This window comes from Pristiophorus japonicus, chromosome 21 (genome assembly GCF_044704955.1).
Source record: "Pristiophorus japonicus isolate sPriJap1 chromosome 21, sPriJap1.hap1, whole genome shotgun sequence".
NCBI lineage: Eukaryota > Metazoa > Chordata > Chondrichthyes > Pristiophoridae > Pristiophorus > Pristiophorus japonicus.
In genome coordinates this window covers 62115919-62137959 of record NC_091997.1, presented here as the reverse complement: position 1 = coordinate 62137959, position 22041 = coordinate 62115919, and the positions used below count along the sequence as shown (strand labels likewise).

Here is a 22041-nt window from a genome sequence, read left to right as displayed (position 1 = left end):
TATCTATCTGTGACTTGAATACATTCAATGAGCTAGCCTCAACTGCTTCCTTGGGCAGAGAATTCCACAGATTCACAACCCTCTGGGAGAAGAAATTCCTTCTCAACTCGGTTTTAAATTGGCTCCCCCGTATTTTGAGGTTGTGCCCCCTAGTTCTAGTCTCCCCGACCAGTGGAAACAACCTCTCTGCCTCTATCTTGTCTATCCCTTTCATTATTTTAAATGTTGCTATAAGATCACCCTCATCCTTCTGAACTCCAACAAGTAAAGACCCAGTCTACTCAATCTATCATCATAAGGTAACCCCCTTATCTCTGGAATCAGCCTAGTGAATCGTCTCTGTACCCCCTCCAAAGCCAGTATATCCTTCCTTAAGTAAGGCGACCAAAACTGCACGCAGTACTCCAGGTGCGACCTCACCAATACCCTATATAGTTGCAGAAGGACCTCCCTGCTTTTGTACTCCATCCCTCTCGCAATGAAGGCCAACATTCCATTCGCCTTCCTGATTACCTGCTGCACCTGCAAACTAACTTTTTGGGATTCATGCACAAGGACCCCCAGGTCCCTCTGCACCGCAGCATGTTGTAATTTCTCCCCATTCAAATAGTATTGCCTTTTTTTGTTTTTTTCCCCAAGGTGGATGACCTCACACTTTCCGACATTGTATTCCATCTGCCAAACCTTAGCCCATTCGCTTAACCTATCTAAATCTCTTTGCAGCCTCTCTGTGTCCTCTACACAACCCGCTTTCCCACTAATCTTTGTGTCATCTGCAAATTTTGTTACACTACACTCTGTCCCCTCTTCCAGGTCATCTATGTATATTGTAAACAGTTGTGGTCCCAGCACCGATCCCTGTGGCACACCACTAACCACTGATTTCCAACCCGAAAAGGACCCATTTATCCCGACTCTCTGCTTTCTGTTAGCCAGCCAATTCTCTATCCATGCTAATACATTTCGACTGACCCCGCGTACCTTTATCTTCTGCAGTAACTTTTTGTGTGGCACCTTGTCGAATGCCTTTTGAAAATCTAAATACACCATAAGCATCGGTACATCTCGATCCACCATGCTCATTATATCCTCAAAGAATTCCAGTAAATTAGTTAAACATGATTTCCCCTTCATGAATCCATGCTGCGTCTGTTTGATTGCACCATTCCTATCTAGATGTCCCGCTATTTCTTCCTTAATGATAGTTTCAAGCATTTTCCCCACTACAGATGTTAAACTAACCGGCCTATAGTTACCTGCCTTTTGTCTGCCCCCTTTTTAAAACAGAGGCGTTACATTAGCTGCTTTCCAATCTGCTGGTACCTCCCCAGAGTCCAGAGAATTTTGGTAGATTATAATGAATGCATCTGCTATAACTTCCGCCATCTCTTTTAATACCCTGGGGTGCATTTCATCAGGACCAGGGGACTTGTCTACTTTGAGTCCCATTAGCCTGTCCAGCACTACCCCCCTAGTGATAGTGATTGTCTCAAGGTCCTCCCTTTCCACATTCCTGTGACCAGCAATTTCTGGCATGGTTTTTGTGTCTTCCACTGTGAAGACCGAAGCAAAATAATAAAGGTCTCAGCCATTTCCACATTTCCCATTATTAAATCCCCCTTCTCATCTTCTAAGGGACCAACATTTACTTTAGTCACTCTTTTCCGTTTTATATATCTGTAAAAGCTTTTCCTATCCGTTTTTATGTTTTGCGCAAGTTTACCTTCGTGATCTATTTTTCCTTTCTTAATTGCTTTCTTAGTCATTCTTTGCTGTCGTTTAAAATTTTCCCAATCTTCTATTTTCCCACTAACCTTGGCCACCTTATATGCTTTGGTTTTTAATTTGATACTCTCCTTAATTTCCTTGGTTATCCACGGCTGGTTATCCCTTCTCTTACCGCCCTTCTTTTTCATTGGAATATATTTTTGTTGAGCACTATGAAAGAGCTCCTTAAAAGTCCTCCACTGTTCCTCAATTGTGCCACCATTTCGTCTGTGTTTCCAGTCTACTTTAGCCAACTCTGCCCTCATCCCACTGTAGTCCACCATGTCTGACAATTTATATCTTCAGCTTTCCAGAAGAAATTGGCCCACAACAAGAGGGAGAGAACTAGAACAGGAGGAGGTCCGCCAAATCTGCACCAACTGATACCCCTGGAACAGAGGGTTGCTGCCTTGCTAACTCGTACCGGCAGAAAAAGAATCAGCTCTGCACAAGCTGGACCCACACGCGAGGGTGAGGGTGAGTCATTAAAATGCATCGTCGCCCTTCAAATCAACCTGCTGACAGGCCTGCTACGCGTGAGACTACTCATGCCACCCATCCTGCCCCCTCCTGTGCTGCTAACCATTTGACTGTTGTGATGTCTCTTGCAGAAGAAGACGACACTCCTCAAGATCCTGAGGATCCAGATTCGTGCGCTCCAGACCACGGCGGATGGCGGGGAGGAGGTGTCCATGGAAATGTGTGCTCAGGAGAATGCTGACAGCGATTTCGATCATGACATATCACAGGGCATCACACTGCCAGAACCCTCTGTTAGCTCCTCGGCAACCTTCCATGGGTTCACACCTTCCGAGGTCGTGGGTCCGAGTGGTGGTCGGGAAATTCATTTTGGGACACCCAGTGCCCCACCATCCCAGCCTACACCTCTCACTGGAGGGGTGCCACTAGGTAGACCCATGGCAAGGGGAAGGAGAAGCCGACCAGTTTCTCCTGAGAGGCAGCCCTCAGCAGAAGTAAATCAGGTTGTTTCATTGGGTGAGGAGACCAATGCCCTCACAAGATCACTCGTGGCGGCCGTCAATGGGGTGCGTGATGAGGTCGCCACACTACCGGGTGAAACCTCTGCACTAAGACGGGAACTGAGGGCGGGCAATGCAGAGGGTGTGCAGACGATGGCAGATGCCATGAGGGAGCTGGCTTCTGCAATAAGGGCACAAAGGCCAGAGACTTAAATTTCACTCACACTTCACTCCACGCACCGGTCAGACCCAAGCCGGGCGCCCAACCCCCCCCACCACCATCACCGACCCTATGAGGAAGTGTACTTTCCCCGAGATGTGGGTGAGGGATGGGTGCAGCCTTTCCTTACTGCTGTGGATGTTGTTGTTGTTGGTATCGTTGAAGTGCACTGTAAAATTCACACTAAAAGATATTTTGCATCAAAACTGAATCATCCTCCTTTAGGACCACGCAACATTTAGGGTCAACTGTAAAAAGTTAAAATCCCTCACCCCTACAGTCATGCATGCCTGCCGCCCCTAGCCCTGGCGGGAGGGCTTGCCGGTGTGTTCTGCAGTCGGCAAGGTAGGACTGCTCTATTTTCTGTAGCTGATTTATCTTTCATTTATTTGTGGTGATGTTGTGCAGCTGTTGTGCTCAAGATGTTGTAATGTTGTGTTGATGTTGTGAAGGTCTTTAGTGCTTTGGAATCCTCTAACTCACCTTCCCCCACCCCCGCCCCCTATCTCTGGCTACCTGCGCTGATTTCTTAAATGTAGGTAAGGTTTTTCTGTGCCTACAAAAGTGGCCACATACACTGGCCTAAGTTAGTTTGGGATAACTTCAGCTGGCCAAATTTACTTCTATGGCCAAAACAGGTGTAAGTGGCTGGTCACGCCCCCTTTTGGAGAAAAAAAACTAAACTAAAACAAAACCTAACTAACTGACTTACATTGGAGCAAGTTAAATGGGGAAATTTGTGATTTTTAAGTTACTCCAAAAAAAGCTAATTGCTCCAAAAAAAGAGGGGCAACCCTTGGGGAAATTTGAGCCCATTATGTCTTGCCTAAACAATGTGAATAGGATCAAACAGCTATACAGGACATCATATGACAAACTTCGCAAAGTTAATTTACTATACAACAGAAGCATTCATGGAAGTTTAAACTACAAAAAATAAAATAAGTAAAAGATAGTTGAATTAAATTGCCCTAATCTCACAACTAATTTAAACAACTATTTGTTTGCAATGATTATACTGGGCCAAATTTGAGCCCATATTGTCTAAATAAAGTTTACTTCAATAAATAAGAAATTCTCTCAGTGTTCCTCCATCACTTATGTTCTTCTTTCACAATAGCACCAGGTGAATAGGCTTGACAAATGGTCACCACGATTCACAAGAGACAAAACATTTTTACATAATTTTTTCAAAATATCCAAATAAAAAATAGAAGTAAGTCCTACCCTACCTTCATCTACAGCCCGAGAAGGCAGTGGGCTGGCCTGTGCGGTCGGCCACTCGGCCTGGGATGATCAGGTCCCATTCTGCAGTAACACAGAAAGGCTGGGGGCGAGGAGCTACTGCACATGAACACACACTCAAACGCGCATGTGCAGACGTCCCGGCACTGGTCATGCTGCGCGAAGACCCGGGAGAGGCCGGACAGCGGCCAAAGTGGGAAGCGATTTTTTTCGGAGCACTTTTCAACGCAGAAAAGCGGTGCATCTCCGGTGAGTGCCTTGAAAAAAGAAGTGGGCCAATTTTGAGCCCAATGTTTTACCATTTCGTGTATTTGTCCCCTGCTTATTCTTGCTCCCAAAGTGTATTACCTCACATTTCTCTGCATTCAATGTCATCTGATTTTTATCTGCCCAATCCATTTCTCAATTTTGATTACAGCTTTCTACACCCAAGTCCACATTATTTATAACATTTTAGAATAGCAATGGTCCCAATACTGACCCCTGGACGACTCCACTTTGTTCTTGCAGTCTGAAAAACATCTATCGTCCACAACTTTCTCTCCTCTAACCAACTCACTGCTCGTGCTGCTACATTCCCTTTAGCACAGCGTGCTTTCACTTTATTGCAATTCTCCTTCAGCTCACCTTATCAAATGCTTTTTGAAAATCCATAGACACAACATCCACCACATTTCCTATATCAATACACTGCATTATTTTCTCAAGAATTCCGTTAAATTTGTTAGACACAACTTGCCCATTTAAAACAGAAATGAGGAGGAACTTCTTCTCTCAGAGGGTCATGAATCTTTGGAATTCTCTGCCCCAGAGATCCGTGGAGGCTGGGTCATTGAATATATTTAAGGTGGAGATAGACAGATTTTTGAATGATAAGACAGTCAAGGGTCATGGGAAGCGGGCAGGGAAGCAGAGTTGAGGCCAAGATCAGATCAGCCATGATCTTGTTGAATGTCAGAGTAGGCTCGATGGGCCAAATGGCCTACTCCTGCTCCTATTTCTTATATCTTTCTAGGTGAGTATTAATTTTATCCTATATTCTGATCACTAGAATACACACGAGTCGTGTGACACGACCGATGTTAGGCTGACCGCTCCATCGTTACCTGGATTATCCAGGTCTCCCTTTTTGAACAGAGATCTTACATTGGCACCTCCCAGATCTCTGGCACAACTTCCATGTCGAAGGAAGTTTGAAAGACATAGTCACAGCCTCTGCAGTTCCCTCTCTGATTTCACACTAGGATGCAGCCATCAGAACTGGAGCCACTAACCTTTTAATTCCTACCTTATCTGTAGTTATCTCAGCTAATTGATGCACCTGGTCCTGTACCGTTTATTCTGACTACCACAGTCCTCATTTAATATCTCCGCCATTCCTTCACCCTCCATGAGAAGATTTTGTTTTTCTTCTCTAATCAGCCCAACATTTTTTCCTTTTTATGTAAAATTCTTTGCTATTTCCCTTTTTGATCCGTGTCTATCCTCATACCCTTTTTGCTTTCTCTTGATATTTACTATTTTCGTATAATTAGCCCTAGAATTGGCACCTGCTTTTTTTTTTAAGTCTCATTTTCCTTTTCTTTACGAAGCCAAGAAACTCCAACTTTTGCTATACCCTCCCTCCTTCTTATGAGAATGTGGTAAGTCTGTGTCCAAAAGCATCTCCAAGTGAATATTTCACATTGTTTGCCAAACTGGTGCAGGAACTGGAGCTAGCCCAGTGCTGGAACTGGAATTATCCAGGAGTAGAACAGGAGCTATCCCGGTGCTGGAACAGGAGTTCTCCCGGTGCTGGAACTGGAGCTATCCCGGTGCTGGAACAGGAGTTATCCCGGTGCTGGAACAGGAATTCTCCCGGTGCTGGAACTGGAGTTCTCCCGGTGCTATCGGTGGATTGACTGGTGTGGGTGGACTGGGCCGGAGGCTGGTGGGACGGGCACGGGAGCAGGGACGGGAATGGGAGTGGGAGTGGGCCCGGTGATGTCGGGAGGCATTTCTTCACTCAAAGGGCAGTGGGAATCTGGAATTCTCTCCCCAACAGCTGTTGAGGTTGGAGGTCAAATGAAAACTTCAAAACTGAGATTGGTAGATTTTGTTGGGTATTAAAGATACGAAACCAAGGGTAGACGGTTATGAGCTAAAGATGAGCCATGTTCTGATGGAATGGTGGAGCAGGCTCGAGGGGCTGAATGGCCTCCTCCTGTTCCCATGGGGGCGGGGCGGCGCTGAGTGCGGCTGCGCGGGGCCGGGAGCGCTGAGTGCGGCTGCGCGGGGCCGGGAGCGCTGAGTGCGGCTGCGCGGGGCCGGGAGCGGGCGAGATGGCGGCGGCTGGTTTGGCGCAGCGCCTGGCCGGGCAGGAGGAGCAGGTCCGCCGGCTTAGCGCGGCGATGGAGCGGCTGCAGCGCGGGGACGAGGAGCCGGCCGGCGGTCCGGAGCTGCGCAGCCTCAGAGAGGAGAACGAGAAGCTTAAGTACCAGCGGCTGCACCTGGAGCGGAGCCTGCGGGCGGAGCTGGGGAGAGGGCCGCCCATCGCCCGGGCCGCACCGCCTCACAGCACCGCCCCCGGAGCTAAGGTAGGATCGCCAGCCCAATACCCCGAGGAGAGGGGGCACCGTGACTGGACATTGACCACTGCAGCAACTGGACACTGACCACTGACCCCTGCAGCAACTGGACACTGACCCCTGCAGCAACTGGACACTGACCCCTGCAGCAACTGGGCACTAACCCCTGACCCCTGCAGCAACTGGACACTGACCACTGACCCCTTTGGCAACTGGGCACTGACCACTGACCCCTGCAGCAACTGGACACTGACCACTGACCCCTGCAGCAACTGGACACTGACCACTGACCCCTGCAGCAACTGGACACTGACCCCTGCAGCAACTGGACACTGACCCCTGACCCCTGCAGCAACTGGGCACTAACCCCTGACCCCTGCAGCAACTGGGCACTGACCACTGACCCCTGCAGCAACTGGGCACTGACCCCTGCAGCAACTGGGCACTAACCCCTGACCCCTGCAGCAACTGGGCACTCCCATGCAATTCTCAGTCCTGCTGTCAGGAATGCTGACATTTGGGTCAATACCCTTCAGTGTCATGTGAGCTTGCTGACCCCGGTCGCATTTCTCGGGCTCCGAGGTCCTGCTGCTGCTGAGAGCACCAGTCTAAAATAGACATGGCACAGAAGATAGTTGTACTTCATTAAACTCCAGTCATGCTCAGCAGAATCCTTCATCAACTTTCCTTTGAGTTTTAAACTGGCCCTGTGTGTTTTGGGCAGTTTATTCATTATTCAGCCTGTCAGTAAATAGTCTGCTGGTGTTTGCTGTCTCAGCTGATCCCAGCCAGGGTAACAGTTCGAGGATACAATTGCCCTTCATGCCAGTGGGTTTGAGGGGAGCAAGCCTCAGTTTGTGCTCCCAATTACTATTCAGTGAGCTCTGCTGCAAAATACATAGGTTCCACTTTAATATTTTTTGTGGCTATCATCAATTTGTGCCTCATGTTACTGTCTCACTGACTAGTGATAACAATCTCTGACTATTTACCCTTCAGACTGTGTAGTCCAGATTGCTAGCATTCAGGGACTGTCGAGTTGTTCCGACTGCTTTAGGTTTCGCTCTGGTTTAACCTGCAGACTGAGGCTGACTCGCAACAGCTGGCCAGGCAACTCAGGAGCAAGAAGGAAAAGAATGATCCGCCTCAAGGAGATGCCAAATCAACAGAGGTATTTCAATCAACCCTTGTGATAAACCAGGTACCACCCTGAGACACTGCACGGGAATTGGGGAGTTTGTAGCTGCCCTCCCTATAGCTCTAGGACAGCATGAGGTGCTGGAGTCACACATCTCATTGGCGCTGCTCTGAAGAGTGATGAAAATGATGAAGGCTTTGAGTGAGAAGTAGGAAGCAAAGACTGCCCCAGTTACTGATAGTGGAAGAGGTGTGTGTGGGACTGGCCCTAGGAACTGCTCCAGCCATTAACTTGTACAGCATTCTCAAAGTTGACTGTCCCAGGCCCTGGAACCTCTGTGGTTCTCTGAACATACTGGGCCCCAGATCATTCTTGTTTCCCACTAAGAATGAAACACAACTTGGACTGTGAACACAGAACTAACCTGTGCAGAACTACAGAAATACATTAATAAACTTGCAGAATGGGTGTGTAATTGGCAAATGAACTTATAGACAGTTTGGTAGGAAAAATAAGGAGGCCACATATTCCTTGGAAAATAAGTGTTCAGAATGGAGTAGAATAGCAGACGGATCTGGGTTACAGATACACCGATCATTAAAAGTTAATAAGGGCATAAAAAAGCAAACTAAGAACTGGGGTTAATTTCTAAAGGATAGAATTGAAAAGCAGCTAAGTTATGTTAAACTTGTATGGAACCTTGGTTAGACCACATTTGGATTACTGTGTACAGTTCTGGTCTCCATATTATAAAAATGATTGAGGCATTGGAGAAGGTGCAGAACCAGATTTACCAGAACGATTCCAGTATTGAGAAGTTACATCCACCAGGAAAGATTGAACAGGCTGGGGCTCTTTCCTCTAGAAAAGAGAAAGCTGAGGGGTGACCTGACAGAGAGCTTTAAGCTTCTAAAAGGGTTTGTTATGGTAGGCAGTGAAGATGTTTCCAGTTGTGGCAAGACCAGAACTAGGGGCCATAAATATAAGATAGTCATTAATAAACCCAACAGGGAATTCAGAATAATCTTCTTTACCCAGAGAGTGGTGAGAATGTGGAACTCGCTGCCACAGGGCGTGTTGGAGGCAATAGCATATAGCTAGACGAGCACGAGGGTGAAAGTAATCAAAGGATATGTCGATGGGGCTTGTGTAAGAAGGGTGGGAGGAGGCTCGTGTTGGAGCATAAACAATGACATGGATCAGTTGGGCCTAATTGCCTGTTCCTGTCCTGTAAATACTTTGTAACTCGCCAGAATAGAATTAGAGACAGAACTAACTTGTGCAGAACTAGACAACAAAACTAACCAGCCTCGAGCAGGATTAGCAATGTCCCCCCCCCCCCACAGCGTAGCAGACATGTGCAACAGTCACTCTCCCACCAGGTGAAGTGATTGCTGTGTTAGCAAGGAGCGATACACAGCTGGCGAATGTCTGGTCAGGAACAGGACTGAAGGTTGTGACTCATTCTCAGTGACTCTAGTGTAGGATGGTTGCTGAGGGTCATGCTGAAGGAAACTGGGTGGGTGCTCGTGGGAGGACGTGAGGTTACTTCTGTATTCTAATTTTCCTCTGAGAGGTGAGCAGGGACTTGACACACTCCTTTCCCAGGATTTAGTAGGTGGGGAAGAGTCTGAGAGTCCAGATTGCACCCAGGTCTGTCCAAGGAGATGTGGCCCACCATGGCACTCGATGGTTTTGTCTGTTTCAGTTCGGTCACCACACGACTGATGTAAGATTAACCATTTGACCATCTCAGCATCGCAACCATTCTCTGCGTTCCTCAGAGTTGCTGCTCCCAGGTTTGTTTAAATGACCAGCCTGTTCCCAGGTTTGATCCTCAGGTTATGTTGGGTTTGCTCATCTCCTGCAAGGGAACAGTAAGAGCTCTGTAATTGGCCTCTCCGCCTCTGCGCCAGTGAGTGGGGAAAAATCAGCCAGGCTTCCTGCCCGTGATGACTTACTCCGCGACTCCTGCGGGGAAATGCATGTGTGGGGATGTCAGGAGGGCGGTGGCGGGTGAGGATAGGATTGAGCATGCCTGTGATGCATCCACAGTTGAATAGTTTTCAGGCACTATCCAGGTTCACAATCGAAGAATGACTGTTTGTTTGGAAAACTGCACACCCACAAGGAGCCTTCAGGAGAGGATTGGTGGGGGGGTGGGGGAATGACTGAACCATCCCTCTCATGGGACCGATACCCAGCCCCTGTGGTCCTTGGTGTGGGAGGCAGCTGTCTTACTCTGCTGTGCTTGTGCTTTCAGTGGGGTGAGTGGCCGGCCTATGTTGAGGAGCGTTTACACCTTTATGAGAGACTGAAGCAGGAGCATGATTCCATACTCGGTGAGCGGGCTGCACAGCACAGCAGACCTATCATCGTCACACTGCCAGACGGCACCGAGGTTGCCGGGGAATCGTGGAGGACAACCCCTTACCAGGTTGCCTGTCGAATCAGGTAAAGCCGCAAGCATGATGCCGTCTGTCGTCCAGTCCCTGGTCATTCAGTACTGTGCACTCAACGTGTGGCATCGGACACTCAGAGTCCCTGGATCTTAAACAAGTCGCATCACATGCTCTACCTCCTTAAATATATCCAGTCCCCAATGCCCATTACCCCACCGTCACCCTACATACATCAATACCCACTTACCCCCAATAACTTTACCTCACACTCCATATTTCTCACTTCACCCTTCAACTTCCCTTTCCCCAAGATCCATTATTTGCCCCTTGTGTCCCTCCCACTACCCTTTCCCCACATACATTGCTCACTGCCCAGCTGAATTCTTACTGTCTCACTCTGCTTACCCAGTGTTCTCTTTCCTCCCTGAACTGCTCACTAAAGGCGCTCTCCCTTTCCTATTTGCTGACTTCTCATCAGGAATATGATGTAAGATTCACTACTAATATGTTAAAACTTTTGTGATAAGCGTGCACTGCCTATAAACGTCACACTTACTCCCCATAATGTTGCCCGTAACACACTTTGTTTGCACCCCTAGTATACAGCGCGGTGTGTTACAATCGACTGAGCAGTGCCATAGGTGTCTGCTTGCAATAAGTCACCGTGCTACGCACTATTGCGATATCTTTCAGAGCTCGCTCTCTGTAAGTGTGTGTTTCTGACAACGTTGCACTTTGGTGAAACTAGCTACTCGCAGATGATCGACATGATGCAGGAATAGGACCATACACACTGGCTTCCGATCTGTACACTGCAGAACCCCGGAGCGCGCTCTCCAGCATCCGGTCCATACACTGCAGAATCCAGGATCGTGCTCTCCAGCATCCGGTCCATACACTGCAGAATCCAGGATCGTGCTCTCCAGCTGCTGGTCCATACACTGCAGAATCCAGGAGCGCTCTCCGGCTCCCGGTCCATACACTGCAGAATCCCGGAGTGCGCTCTCCAGCACCCGGCCCAGACACTGCAGAATCCAGTCGTAGTTTTTATGAGCCGGAAGCTGGGGTGGGTGTGACCTTGTATACGGGTCTGATTTATGGTATCATAAAGGATCAGAATCCCCTGTGCATTTGATAGATCAGGGGTATATCAGGAAGGTGGTATAATTATATTGTGTTGGTTTGTACTCTGACTGTAGCCGGGGTTTAGCAGAGAGTTCCGTTATTGCCAAGGTCGGTGGTGAACTGTGGGATCTGGATCGGCCCCTCGAAGGAGACGCCAGTCTTGAGCTGCTGAAATTTGAAGACCCAGAGGCGCGAGATGTAAGTTACCTGCCACAGTTTGGCTATTTCAGATAATCTTTCAATGGAATTTAAGAGTGAAATGATTGTGAAACCCACTAGTTGAATGTGAGTCTGTATTTTACAGCACGCAGGCAGTTAGGGATTTTAAAAGCTTGTTTTACATTACTAGTGGCTGTCCTGTAGTGGTGATCACAAGGACAGAAGAGTCATGCTGTATATTACTCTCAGTAAAGTAGGTCTATGTTTAACGGGCTTTCCCCTCGAAGGCCACAAATTCTAATTGCTGGCATATCCTGGTCAGTGAGGAACCAATTCCTGAGGCTGGAAAGAAACGGTGCTATTATATTCTATCTTTCTGTCACAGTATATGTGGATTAACGCACTGATCCACGGACTCTCTATCCATATAATGTAATTTAATTGATGTAGTTTGAGCTGGGATGCTGTAGTTGGTGCGAGCTGATCACTGTCTGTAATGCAGGTGTATTGGCACTCGAGCGCACACGTTCTGGGAGAAGCCATGGAACGGTATTACGGGGGCTGCCTGTGTTACGGCCCACCCATAGAGACTGGATTCTATTACGACATGTTCCTGGGAGACAGGTAGAGATTCAGTGTGTCTAACAAGCTCTTTCCAAGCAAGTTTTCATGTTTGTATTGGAAGTAAATCCAGGAGTAATTGAAAGAACAAAGGACGTGATTTACAAGGATTTGCCCCATAGTCACACCGCCACAATCCGGTAAATGTGACAAATGCCGTATGCTTGAGGTGCCTATGGTTCGCTGGCCCGTTGGGCCTGTACCCCAGCCCCTGGCCCGTTGGGCCTGTACCCCAGCCCCTGGCCCCGTTGGGCCTGTACCCCAGCCCCTGGCCCCGTTGGGCCTGTACCCCAGCCCCTGGCCCCGTTGGGCCTGTACCCCAGCCCCTGGCCCCGTTGGGCCTGTACCCCAGCCCCTGGCCCCGTTGGGCCTGTACCTGGGCCCGTACCCTGGCCCCGTTGGGCCCTGGCCCCGTTGGACCCCTGCACCGGCCGTTGGGCCCGGCCCCGGCCCCGTTGGGCCCCTGCCCCTGCCCTGGCCCCTGCGTCCGTCCGTCCCTCCCTACTCTTCCCCTGCCCCCCCATCGTCCCCCTGTCTGTTCCCTCACTATGGCTGGGTTTGTTGCATTGATTTGCCTGCGTTTCTCGCCCTCTTGGTCTTCTGTTTCTCAGAGGAGTGTCCAGCAACGAGTTTCCGTACCTGGAGAATATCTGCAAGTCGATCATGAAGGACTGTCAGACATTTGAGAGACTGGAGGTCAGCAAGCAGACTTTGCTTGAAATGTTTACGGTAATATTCACTATTTATTTCCTGTCCTGTGCTGTGTCTTGACTGTTCTCTCAAAGGATAGATGGTGTGCTGCCAGGTCTCGAAGGCACTGCTGTGTAACTTGGGCCTAGAGTGGGGGATGGCTGGCCCAAGGCTCCATTCCCACCCGCTTTGCTTTACAGTCTATCCCTGTATAGACAACTGTGACCAGGCTGCACACTGACTCATCTGTTCAGTTCTGGTCACGGAGGGAAACAGCTAAGTCCTGGAGATGGTGCAGAGAAAGGGCTGCCTGGCTGACCCCTGACCCTTGACCCCTGGTGTCCGGGAGCCTGACTTATGAGGAATGGTCTTGAGAGGAGCTGAATGAAAGGGGCCCTTGTATAAAGGATAGTGACGGGATCGAACCATTAAACTTGAGTGCTGTTTCCAGACTGGAGGACGGAGACACCAAGTTCAAGACCGAGGAAGCCCTTCACTCACTGACCCAATCTCCGGAAATGGTCTTTGGGCAGCAGACTGGGGTAGAGGTCGTGCCCTGGGACTTGTAGATTTCTGGGGATGGCTGAGTGCAATGGGCTGAATGGCCTCCATTATTGGACGGTAACTTTGTAAATGAGTGTCATGTCCCGTGTGGGCGATTATGCGCATCTTGAATTTTTCCAAAAGCTGCTTTAGCTGCCGGTAAATCTTTATTTTCTCTCTCAGTACAACAAATTTAAGGTACGGATATTAACCGAGAAGGTGGACACGCCGACTACCACAGTGTACAGGTGAGGAGGGGGCTGCGAACTCTACCATCTTTTACTAATTTATTGGTGGTGGGGGATTCGATAAATCAGCACAACAGGAACTTGTGACTTGTGTTTCAGCTGGAAACTTGGGGCAGAGGGAGGGAAAGGGGTGGGGCGAGGGGTTAAAGGGGCAGCGGGAGGGGGGTTAAAGGGGCAACGGGGGAGGGGTCAACAATTCAGTACAATCTTGAATCCACAAACGACAAGACTTACAGTTTAAACATAAATCAATCTGTAGACTGGTGCCTTCCTGTCCTGTGATAGGCTTGGGACTGATTGGTAAATTATTGGGTGCTTTCAGTACAGGCTATTCACTGACGCTGGTCTGACTGTCAGTCTACAACCGGGAGTTAGAATCTCGCCCAAACCTCGCCCAAAGTTTTATAACTTTAAAGAGAGAGCCATCCATTGCTGGTACTTAAAACATTATCACAGTGATGTGTATTCTTGATTTCTGAATATATTTCTTTAAACAGCAAGTCATCAGCGTACGTGGCTGGGAGCAGTTACTGACGCCGAGAGTGAGGGAGCAGGATTAACACAAGCATGCCCCCAGTTATAGCATGTGCGCCCCCAGATATCATAAGCGGCCCCAGCTACTAACTCAGGAGCTGGATTGGGTGGGGTGGCTTGACCCATCCACCTCCATGGCACGAACCTGGTATTGCAGTACTTCCAGGAACGGTGCAGTGGCTCTAGGCCTTTTGGCTAAGAGCATTGGCGCAGAGTGATCCTTGATGTGTGCAAGGTGACCTCTGGCGTTTGTGATTTGACAAAGAATTGGAAAGATTGGCAACGAATTTAAAAAAAAAAATGGCTCTTTCCATTTACCAATCCTTTAATGTTATAACCAATTGTGGCCACTTGGTGGGGGCACTGTGCTTGTTGCTACTGGATTGGGGACAGTGTTGGGTTAAAAAGCTACGGGATGGAGTGAAAGATTTGCACAGCTTCCCCAACAGCAACATGTGACTGTGCAGCAGGTCTTTGCCTGGGATTTTGCCACTGAATCTTGGTGTGTGGGTTTGCATAAGTGCCAGCAGGCAATCTGACCATGTGGAGCATCATAGCTGACCCCAAGTCTGTCTTCTCCTGACAGACACACACACCCTTCCCTGTGGGAGTCACTGGGAGAGAGAGCAGGAGGACTTGTGGATTATCTTCCTATCCTAGTGGCCTAGGCCAATTGTAGCACCCTTATCTCCAGGCCGAGATCGTCAACTTGGCAGAGGTCCTTGCCCTGACCCTTGCTTTGACCATGGCCCTGACCCTGACTCTGCTCTCTCATAGGTGTGGCCCTTTAATCGATTTGTGCAGGGGACCCCATGTCAGGCACACTGGCAGAATTAAAGCCTTCAGAATTTATAAGGTGAGAGTGCGCGCGATCACCAATTCCAGTCCAGGGAGACATTGCGTTCATTTTAACGTAAACGGTACAGAATTGGTTTGGAAATTGGAGTAAGGTTTATACAAATTGAAACTTGTGTTCTGTAAATTTACAGAACTCCTCGACTTATTGGAAAGGAAAGTCCAACATGGAGACTCTGCAGAGAATCTACGGGATCTCATTTCCTGACAGCAAGATGCTGAAGGAATGGGAGCGATTCCAGGAGGAAGCCAAGAACCGGGATCACCGAAAGATTGGACGGGTATGGGAAATGTTCTGTTGTGTTGCAGATTTAAGGTTGAAAGTAAATCAGTGCAGCAAACCCGGCCATAGTTTACAGTCAGCGACACGAGTACGGGACAGCGGGGAGGCGAATCCTCATGTAGAGCTTGGACAATCCAAGCATCACAAAGGAGAAAGCAATTGTGTCCACTGTAAGCTAACGGACTCCACACTGACACTGAATCCAGAGATCGGCCTCTTTCCAAAATAAAAACCGAAAACTGGAAACACTCAGCAGGACGGGCAGCATCTGTGGAGAGAGAAATCGAGTTAATGTTTCGGCTCAGTGATCCTTTGTCAGAACTGGAAAAGGTTAGAGATGTAACCAAGTACACAGACAGGGGGAGGGAAGGAAACGGTAAAGGATGGAAGGCAGGAGAGATTAAATGACAAAAGGGATGATGGTACGATACAAAAGAAGACGCTAATGGCCCAAGTAAAGGAACAAATGATGAGTCGAGAGGAATCATTACCAAAGGTTATGATCTGTAATTGTTCAACTCGTTGAGTCCGCGAGGCTGTAAATTGCCGAATAAAAAGATATGAGGTGCTGTTCCTCGAGCTTGTGTTGAGCTTCATTGGAACAGTGCAGGAGGCCGAGTTCAGAGGTCAGAGGGAGTAGGGCGAAGATTTAAAATGACAGGCGACTGGGTCGAGAATAGCTGGAAATAAACCACGACTAAGATTGGATGAGTTTGTGTATGATACCCTGGCCATGACTGCGGTCTCTGCTCACGGGATGGTTTGTGCCTGGGCTCTATCACTGCTCATCCTCCTTTCACTTCCATCTGCTTTACAGGAGCAGGAACTGTTTTTCTTCCATGAGCTCAGCCCCGGGAGCTGTTTCTTTCTCCCGAGGGGTGCTTCTATTTACAACACGCTGACGGCATTTATACGGGTAGGTGCCCCATTCACACGCGTTGTGCTAGCACAGATTTGTTCCTAGTAATGGCTGAGGCTGGGCGATTCGGTGCTTTGTGGGGCAATGTGCGGACAGGTGGGAGGGGCATCTTGCTAAGTCAGTATTCTTTCAGTTCCTCAGTTGGATATCCTGGTGTGGGCCAGGACAGCCCTAGGTTCCACCTGCAGTCTGTACTTACACTGCTGTAAAAGGCCTCCATGCCCATGGCTTTAGGAAGGAAAAAAAATCAGCCAGAGTTGCTGTTCCTGAGTGTTCCCACAGAACAGGTTAGGACTCTGCTGTGATGCTTCGCACAGTGGAATAGCCTGCGGACTCTCGCTGCCTGGGCTTGTGTGAGGAGAAGCGATTTGCTCGAGTTACAGGGTGGCGGTGACGAGCATTGATCCTCCAGGGTAGGCGCAGGGGGGCAAATGGAGCCAAGCCTATATTTTAAGTAAGTACCTGTGTTGTGGCAGCTGGTACCTGTCAGTTTGGCTCAGTGAGCAGTACCCTCGCCTCTGAGTCAGAAGGTCGTGGGTTTGAGTCCCACTCTTGAGGCTTGAGCACAGAATCCAGGCTGACAATACAGTACAGGACTGAGGGAGAGCTGCATTGTGTCGGAGCTGACTTTCAGATGAGCAGTTAAGCTGAGGCCTCGTCTGCCCTCACAGATGGACGCAAAAGATCCCACAGTACTTTTCGAAGAAGAGCAGGAGACTTCTCCCTGGTGTCCAGCCCAATATTTATCCCTCGCTTGTTTGTGGGATCTTGCTGCAGCCTTTCCTAGATTATAACTGACCACACTGCTGGGGTGGATTATAACTGAACACACTGCTGGGGGTGGATTATAACTGACCACACTGCTGGGGGTGGATTATAACTGACCACACTGCAGGTGGTAGATTATAACTGACCACACTGCTGGGGGTGGATTATAACTGACCACACTGCTGGAGGTAGATTATAACTGACCACACTGCGGGGGGTAGATTATAACTGACCACACTGCTGGAGGTAGATTATAACTGACCACACTGCTGGGGGTAGATTATAACTGACCACACTGCAGGGGTTATGATTATAACTGACCACACTGCTGGGGGTGGATTATAACTGACCACACTGCTGGAGGTAGATTATAACTGACCACACTGCTGGGGGTAGATTATAACTGACCACACTGCAGGGGGTAGATTATAACTGACCACACTGCTGGAGGTGGATTATAACTCACCACACTGCTGGGGGTAGATTATAACTGACCACACTGCAGGGGGTGGATTATAACTGACCACACTGCTGGGGGTAGATTATAACTGACCACACTGCTGGGGGTGGATTATAACTGACCACACTGCTGGGGGTAGATTATAACTGACCACACTGCAGGGGGTGGATTATAACTGACCACACTGCTGGGGGTAGATTATAACTGACCACACTGCAGGGGGTAGATTATAACTGACCACACTGCTGGGGGTGGATTATAACTGACCACACTGCAGGGAGTAGATGATAACTGACCACACTGCAGTGGGTGGATTATAACTGACCACACTGCAGGTGGTAGATTATAACTGACCACACTGCAGGGGTTATGATTATAACTGACCACACTGCAGGGGGTGGATTATAACTGACCACACTGCAGGTGGTAGATTATAACTGACCACACTGCAGGGGTTATGATTATAACTGACCACACTGCAGGGGGTGGATTATAACTGACCACACTGCAGGTGGTAGATTATAACTGACCACACTGCAGGGGTTATGATTATAACTGACCACACTGCTGGGGGTGGATTATAACTGACCACACTGCAGGGGGTAGATTATAACTGACCACACTGCAGGGGGTGGATTATAACTGACCACACTGCTGGGGGTAGATTATAACTGACCACACTGCAGGGGGTGGATTATAACTGACCACACTGCAGATGGTAGATTATAACTGACCACACTGCAGGGGTTATGATTATAACTGACCACACTGCAGGGGGTGGATTATAACTGACCACACTGCAGGTGGTAGATTATAACTGACCACACTGCAGGGGTTAAGATTATAACTGACCACACTGCTGGGGGTGGATTATAACTGACCACACTGCAGGGGGTAGATTATAACTGACCACACTGCAGGGGGTGGATTATAACTGACCACACTGCTGGGGGTAGATTATAACTGACCACACTGCAGGGGGTGGATTATAACTGACCACACTGCAGGTGGTAGATTATAACTGACCACACTACAGGGGTTATGATTATAACTGACCACACTGCAGGGGGTGGATTATAACTGACCACACTGCAGGTGGTAGATTATAACTGACCACACTGCAGGGGGTAGATTATAACTGACCACACTGCAGGGGGTGGATTATAACTGACCACACTGCAGGGGGTAGATTATAACTGACCACACTGCTGGAGGTAGATTATAACTGACCACACTGCTGGAGGTAGATTATAACTGACCACACTGCAGGGGGTGGATTATAACTGACCACACTGCAGGTGGTAGATTATAACTGACCACACTACAGGGGTTATGATTATAACTGACCACACTGCAGGGGGTGGATTATAACTGACCACACTGCAGGTGGTAGATTATAACTGACCACACTGCAGGGGGTAGATTATAACTGACCACACTGCAGGGGGTGGATTATAACTGACCACACTGCAGGGGGTAGATTATAACTGACCACACTGCAGGGGGTAGATTATAACTGACCACACTGCAGGGGGTAGATTATAACTGACCACACTGCAGGGGGTAGATGATAACTGACCACACTGCTGGAGGTGGATTATAACTGACCACACTGCTGGGGGTAGATTATAACTGACCACACTGCAGGGGGTGGAATAGTAACTGACCACACTGCTGGAGGTAGATTATAACTGACCACACTGCAGGGGTTATGATTATAACTGACCACACTGCTGGGGGTAGATTATAACTGACCACACTGCAGGGGGTAGATTATAACTGACCACACTGCAGGGGGTAGATTATAACTGACCACACTGCAGGGGGTGGATTATAACTGACCACACTGCTGGGGGTAGATTATAACTGACCACACTGCAGGGGTTGGATTATAACTGACCACACTGCAGGGGTTATGATTATAACTGACCACACTGCAGGGGGTGGATTATAACTGACCACACTGCAGGGGTTGGATTATAACTGACCACACTGCTGGGGGTGGATTATAACTGACCACACTGCAGGGGGTAGATTATAACTGACCACACTGCAGGGGTTGGATTATAACTGACCACACTGCTGGGGGTGGATTATAACTGACCACACTGCAGGGGTTGGATTATAACTGACCACACTGCTGATGGTAGATTATAACTGACCACACTGCAGGGGGTGGATTATAACTGACCACACTGCAGGGGTTGGATTATAACTGACCACACTGCTGGGGGTGGATTATAACTGACCACACTGCAGGGGTTGGATTATAACTGACCACACTGCTGATGGTAGATTATAACTGACCACACTGCAGGGGGTGGATTATAACTGACCACACTGCAGGGGTTGGATTATAACTGACCACACTGCTGGGGGTGGATTATAACTGACCACACTGCAGGGGGTAGATGATAACTGACCACACTGCTGGAGGTGGATTATAACTGACCACACTGCAGGGGGTAGATTATAACTGACCACACTGCAGGGGGTGGATTATAACTGACCACACTGCAGGGGGTGGATTATAACTGACCACACTGCTGGGGGTAGATTATAACTGACCACACTGCAGGGGGTGGATTATAACTGACCACACTGCAGGGGGTGGATTATAACTGACCACACTGCAGGGGGTGGATTATAACTGACCACACTGCAGGTGGTAGATTATAACTGACCACACTGCTGGGGGTAGATTATAACTGACCACACTGCAGGGGGTGGATTATAACTGACCACACTGCTGGAGGTAGATTATAACTGACCACACTGCTGGGGGTAGATTATAACTGACCACACTGCAGGGGGTGGATTATAACTGACCACACTGCAGGTGGTAGATTATAACTGACCACACTGCAGGGGTTATGATTATAACTGACCACACTGCTGGGGGTAGATTATAACTGACCACACTGCTGGAGGTAGATTATAACTGACCACACTGCTGGGGGTAGATTATAACTGACCACACTGCAGGGGGTAGATTATAACTGACCACACTGCAGGGGGTAGATTATAACTGACCACACTGCAGGGGGTAGATTATAACTGACCACACTGCTGGGGGTGGATTATAACTCCACACTGCAGGGGGTGGATTATAACTGACCACACTGCAGGGGGTAGATTATAACTGACCACACTGCAGGGGGTGGATTATAACTCCACACTGCAGGGGGTGGATTATAACTGACCACACTGCAGGGGGTGGATTATAACTGACCACACTGCAGGGGGTAGATTATAACTGACCACACTGCAGGGGGTGGATTATAACTGACCACACTGCTGGGGGTGGATTATAACTGACCACACTGCTGGGGGTGGATTATAACTGACCACACTGCTGGGGGTGGATTATAACTGACCACACTGCAGGTGGTAGATTATAACTGACCACACTGCAGGGGGTGGATTATAACTGACCACACTGCTGGAGGTAGATTATAACTGACCACACTGCGGGGGGGTAGATTATAACTGACCACACTGCTGGAGGTAGATTATAACTGACCACACTGCTGGGGGTAGATTATAACTGACCACACTGCAGGGGTTATGATTATAACTGACCACACTGCTGGGGGTGGATTATAACTGACCACACTGCTGGAGGTAGATTATAACTGACCACACTGCTGGGGGTAGATTATAACTGACCACACTGCAGGGGGTAGATTATAACTGACCACACTGCTGGAGGTGGATTATAACTCACCACACTGCTGGGGGTAGATTATAACTGACCACACTGCAGGGGGTGGATTATAACTGACCACACTGCTGGGGGTAGATTATAACTGACCACACTGCTGGGGGTGGATTATAACTGACCACACTGCTGGGGGTAGATTATAACTGACCACACTGCAGGGGGTGGATTATAACTGACCACACTGCAGGTGGTAGATTATAACTGACCACACTGCAGGGGTTATGATTATAACTGACCACACTGCAGGGGGTGGATTATAACTGACCACACTGCAGGTGGTAGATTATAACTGACCACACTAGAGGGGTTATGATTATAACTGACCACACTGCTGGGGGTGGATTATAACTGACCACACTGCAGGGGGTAGATTATAACTGACCACACTGCAGGGGGTGGATTATAACTGACCACACTGCTGGGGGTAGATTATAACTGACCACACTGCAGGGGGTGGATTATAACTGACCACACTGCAGATGGTAGATTATAACTGACCACACTGCAGGGGTTATGATTATAACTGACCACACTGCAGGGGGTGGATTATAACTGACCACACTGCAGGTGGTAGATTATAACTGACCACACTGCAGGGGTTATGATTATAACTGACCACACTGCTGGGGGTGGATTATAACTGACCACACTGCAGGGGGTAGATTATAACTGACCACACTGCAGGGGGTAGATTATAACTGACCACACTGCAGGGGGTGGATTATAACTGACCACACTGCTGGGGGTAGATTATAACTGACCACACTGCAGGGGGTGGATTATAACTGACCAC

At 48.7% G+C, this 22041-nt stretch overlaps 1 protein-coding gene across 3 annotated transcripts in view; it reads left to right on the top strand.

Annotated features, from left to right (window-relative positions):
* Positions 1–6513: 6513 nt before the first annotated feature.
* LOC139234021 (threonine--tRNA ligase 1, cytoplasmic-like) overlaps positions 6514–22041 on the top strand; it is a 30468-nt gene continuing 14940 nt past the window's right edge. For 2 of the 3 annotated variants that reach the window (XM_070864861.1, XM_070864863.1), the window contains exons 1-10: positions 6514–6788; positions 7861–7950; positions 10181–10371; positions 11519–11642; positions 12106–12227; positions 12836–12953; positions 13641–13705; positions 15017–15095; positions 15229–15375; positions 16195–16293. In XM_070864861.1, coding sequence (XP_070720962.1) covers positions 6534–6788; positions 7861–7950; positions 10181–10371; positions 11519–11642; positions 12106–12227; positions 12836–12953; positions 13641–13705; positions 15017–15095; positions 15229–15375; positions 16195–16293 — 1290 coding nt within the window. In that variant the 5' untranslated portion in view covers positions 6514–6533. The remainder of the gene's footprint in view (positions 6789–7860; positions 7951–10180; positions 10372–11518; positions 11643–12105; positions 12228–12835; positions 12954–13640; positions 13706–15016; positions 15096–15228; positions 15376–16194; positions 16294–22041) is intronic. The other variant, XM_070864862.1, reaches the window with a different exon arrangement.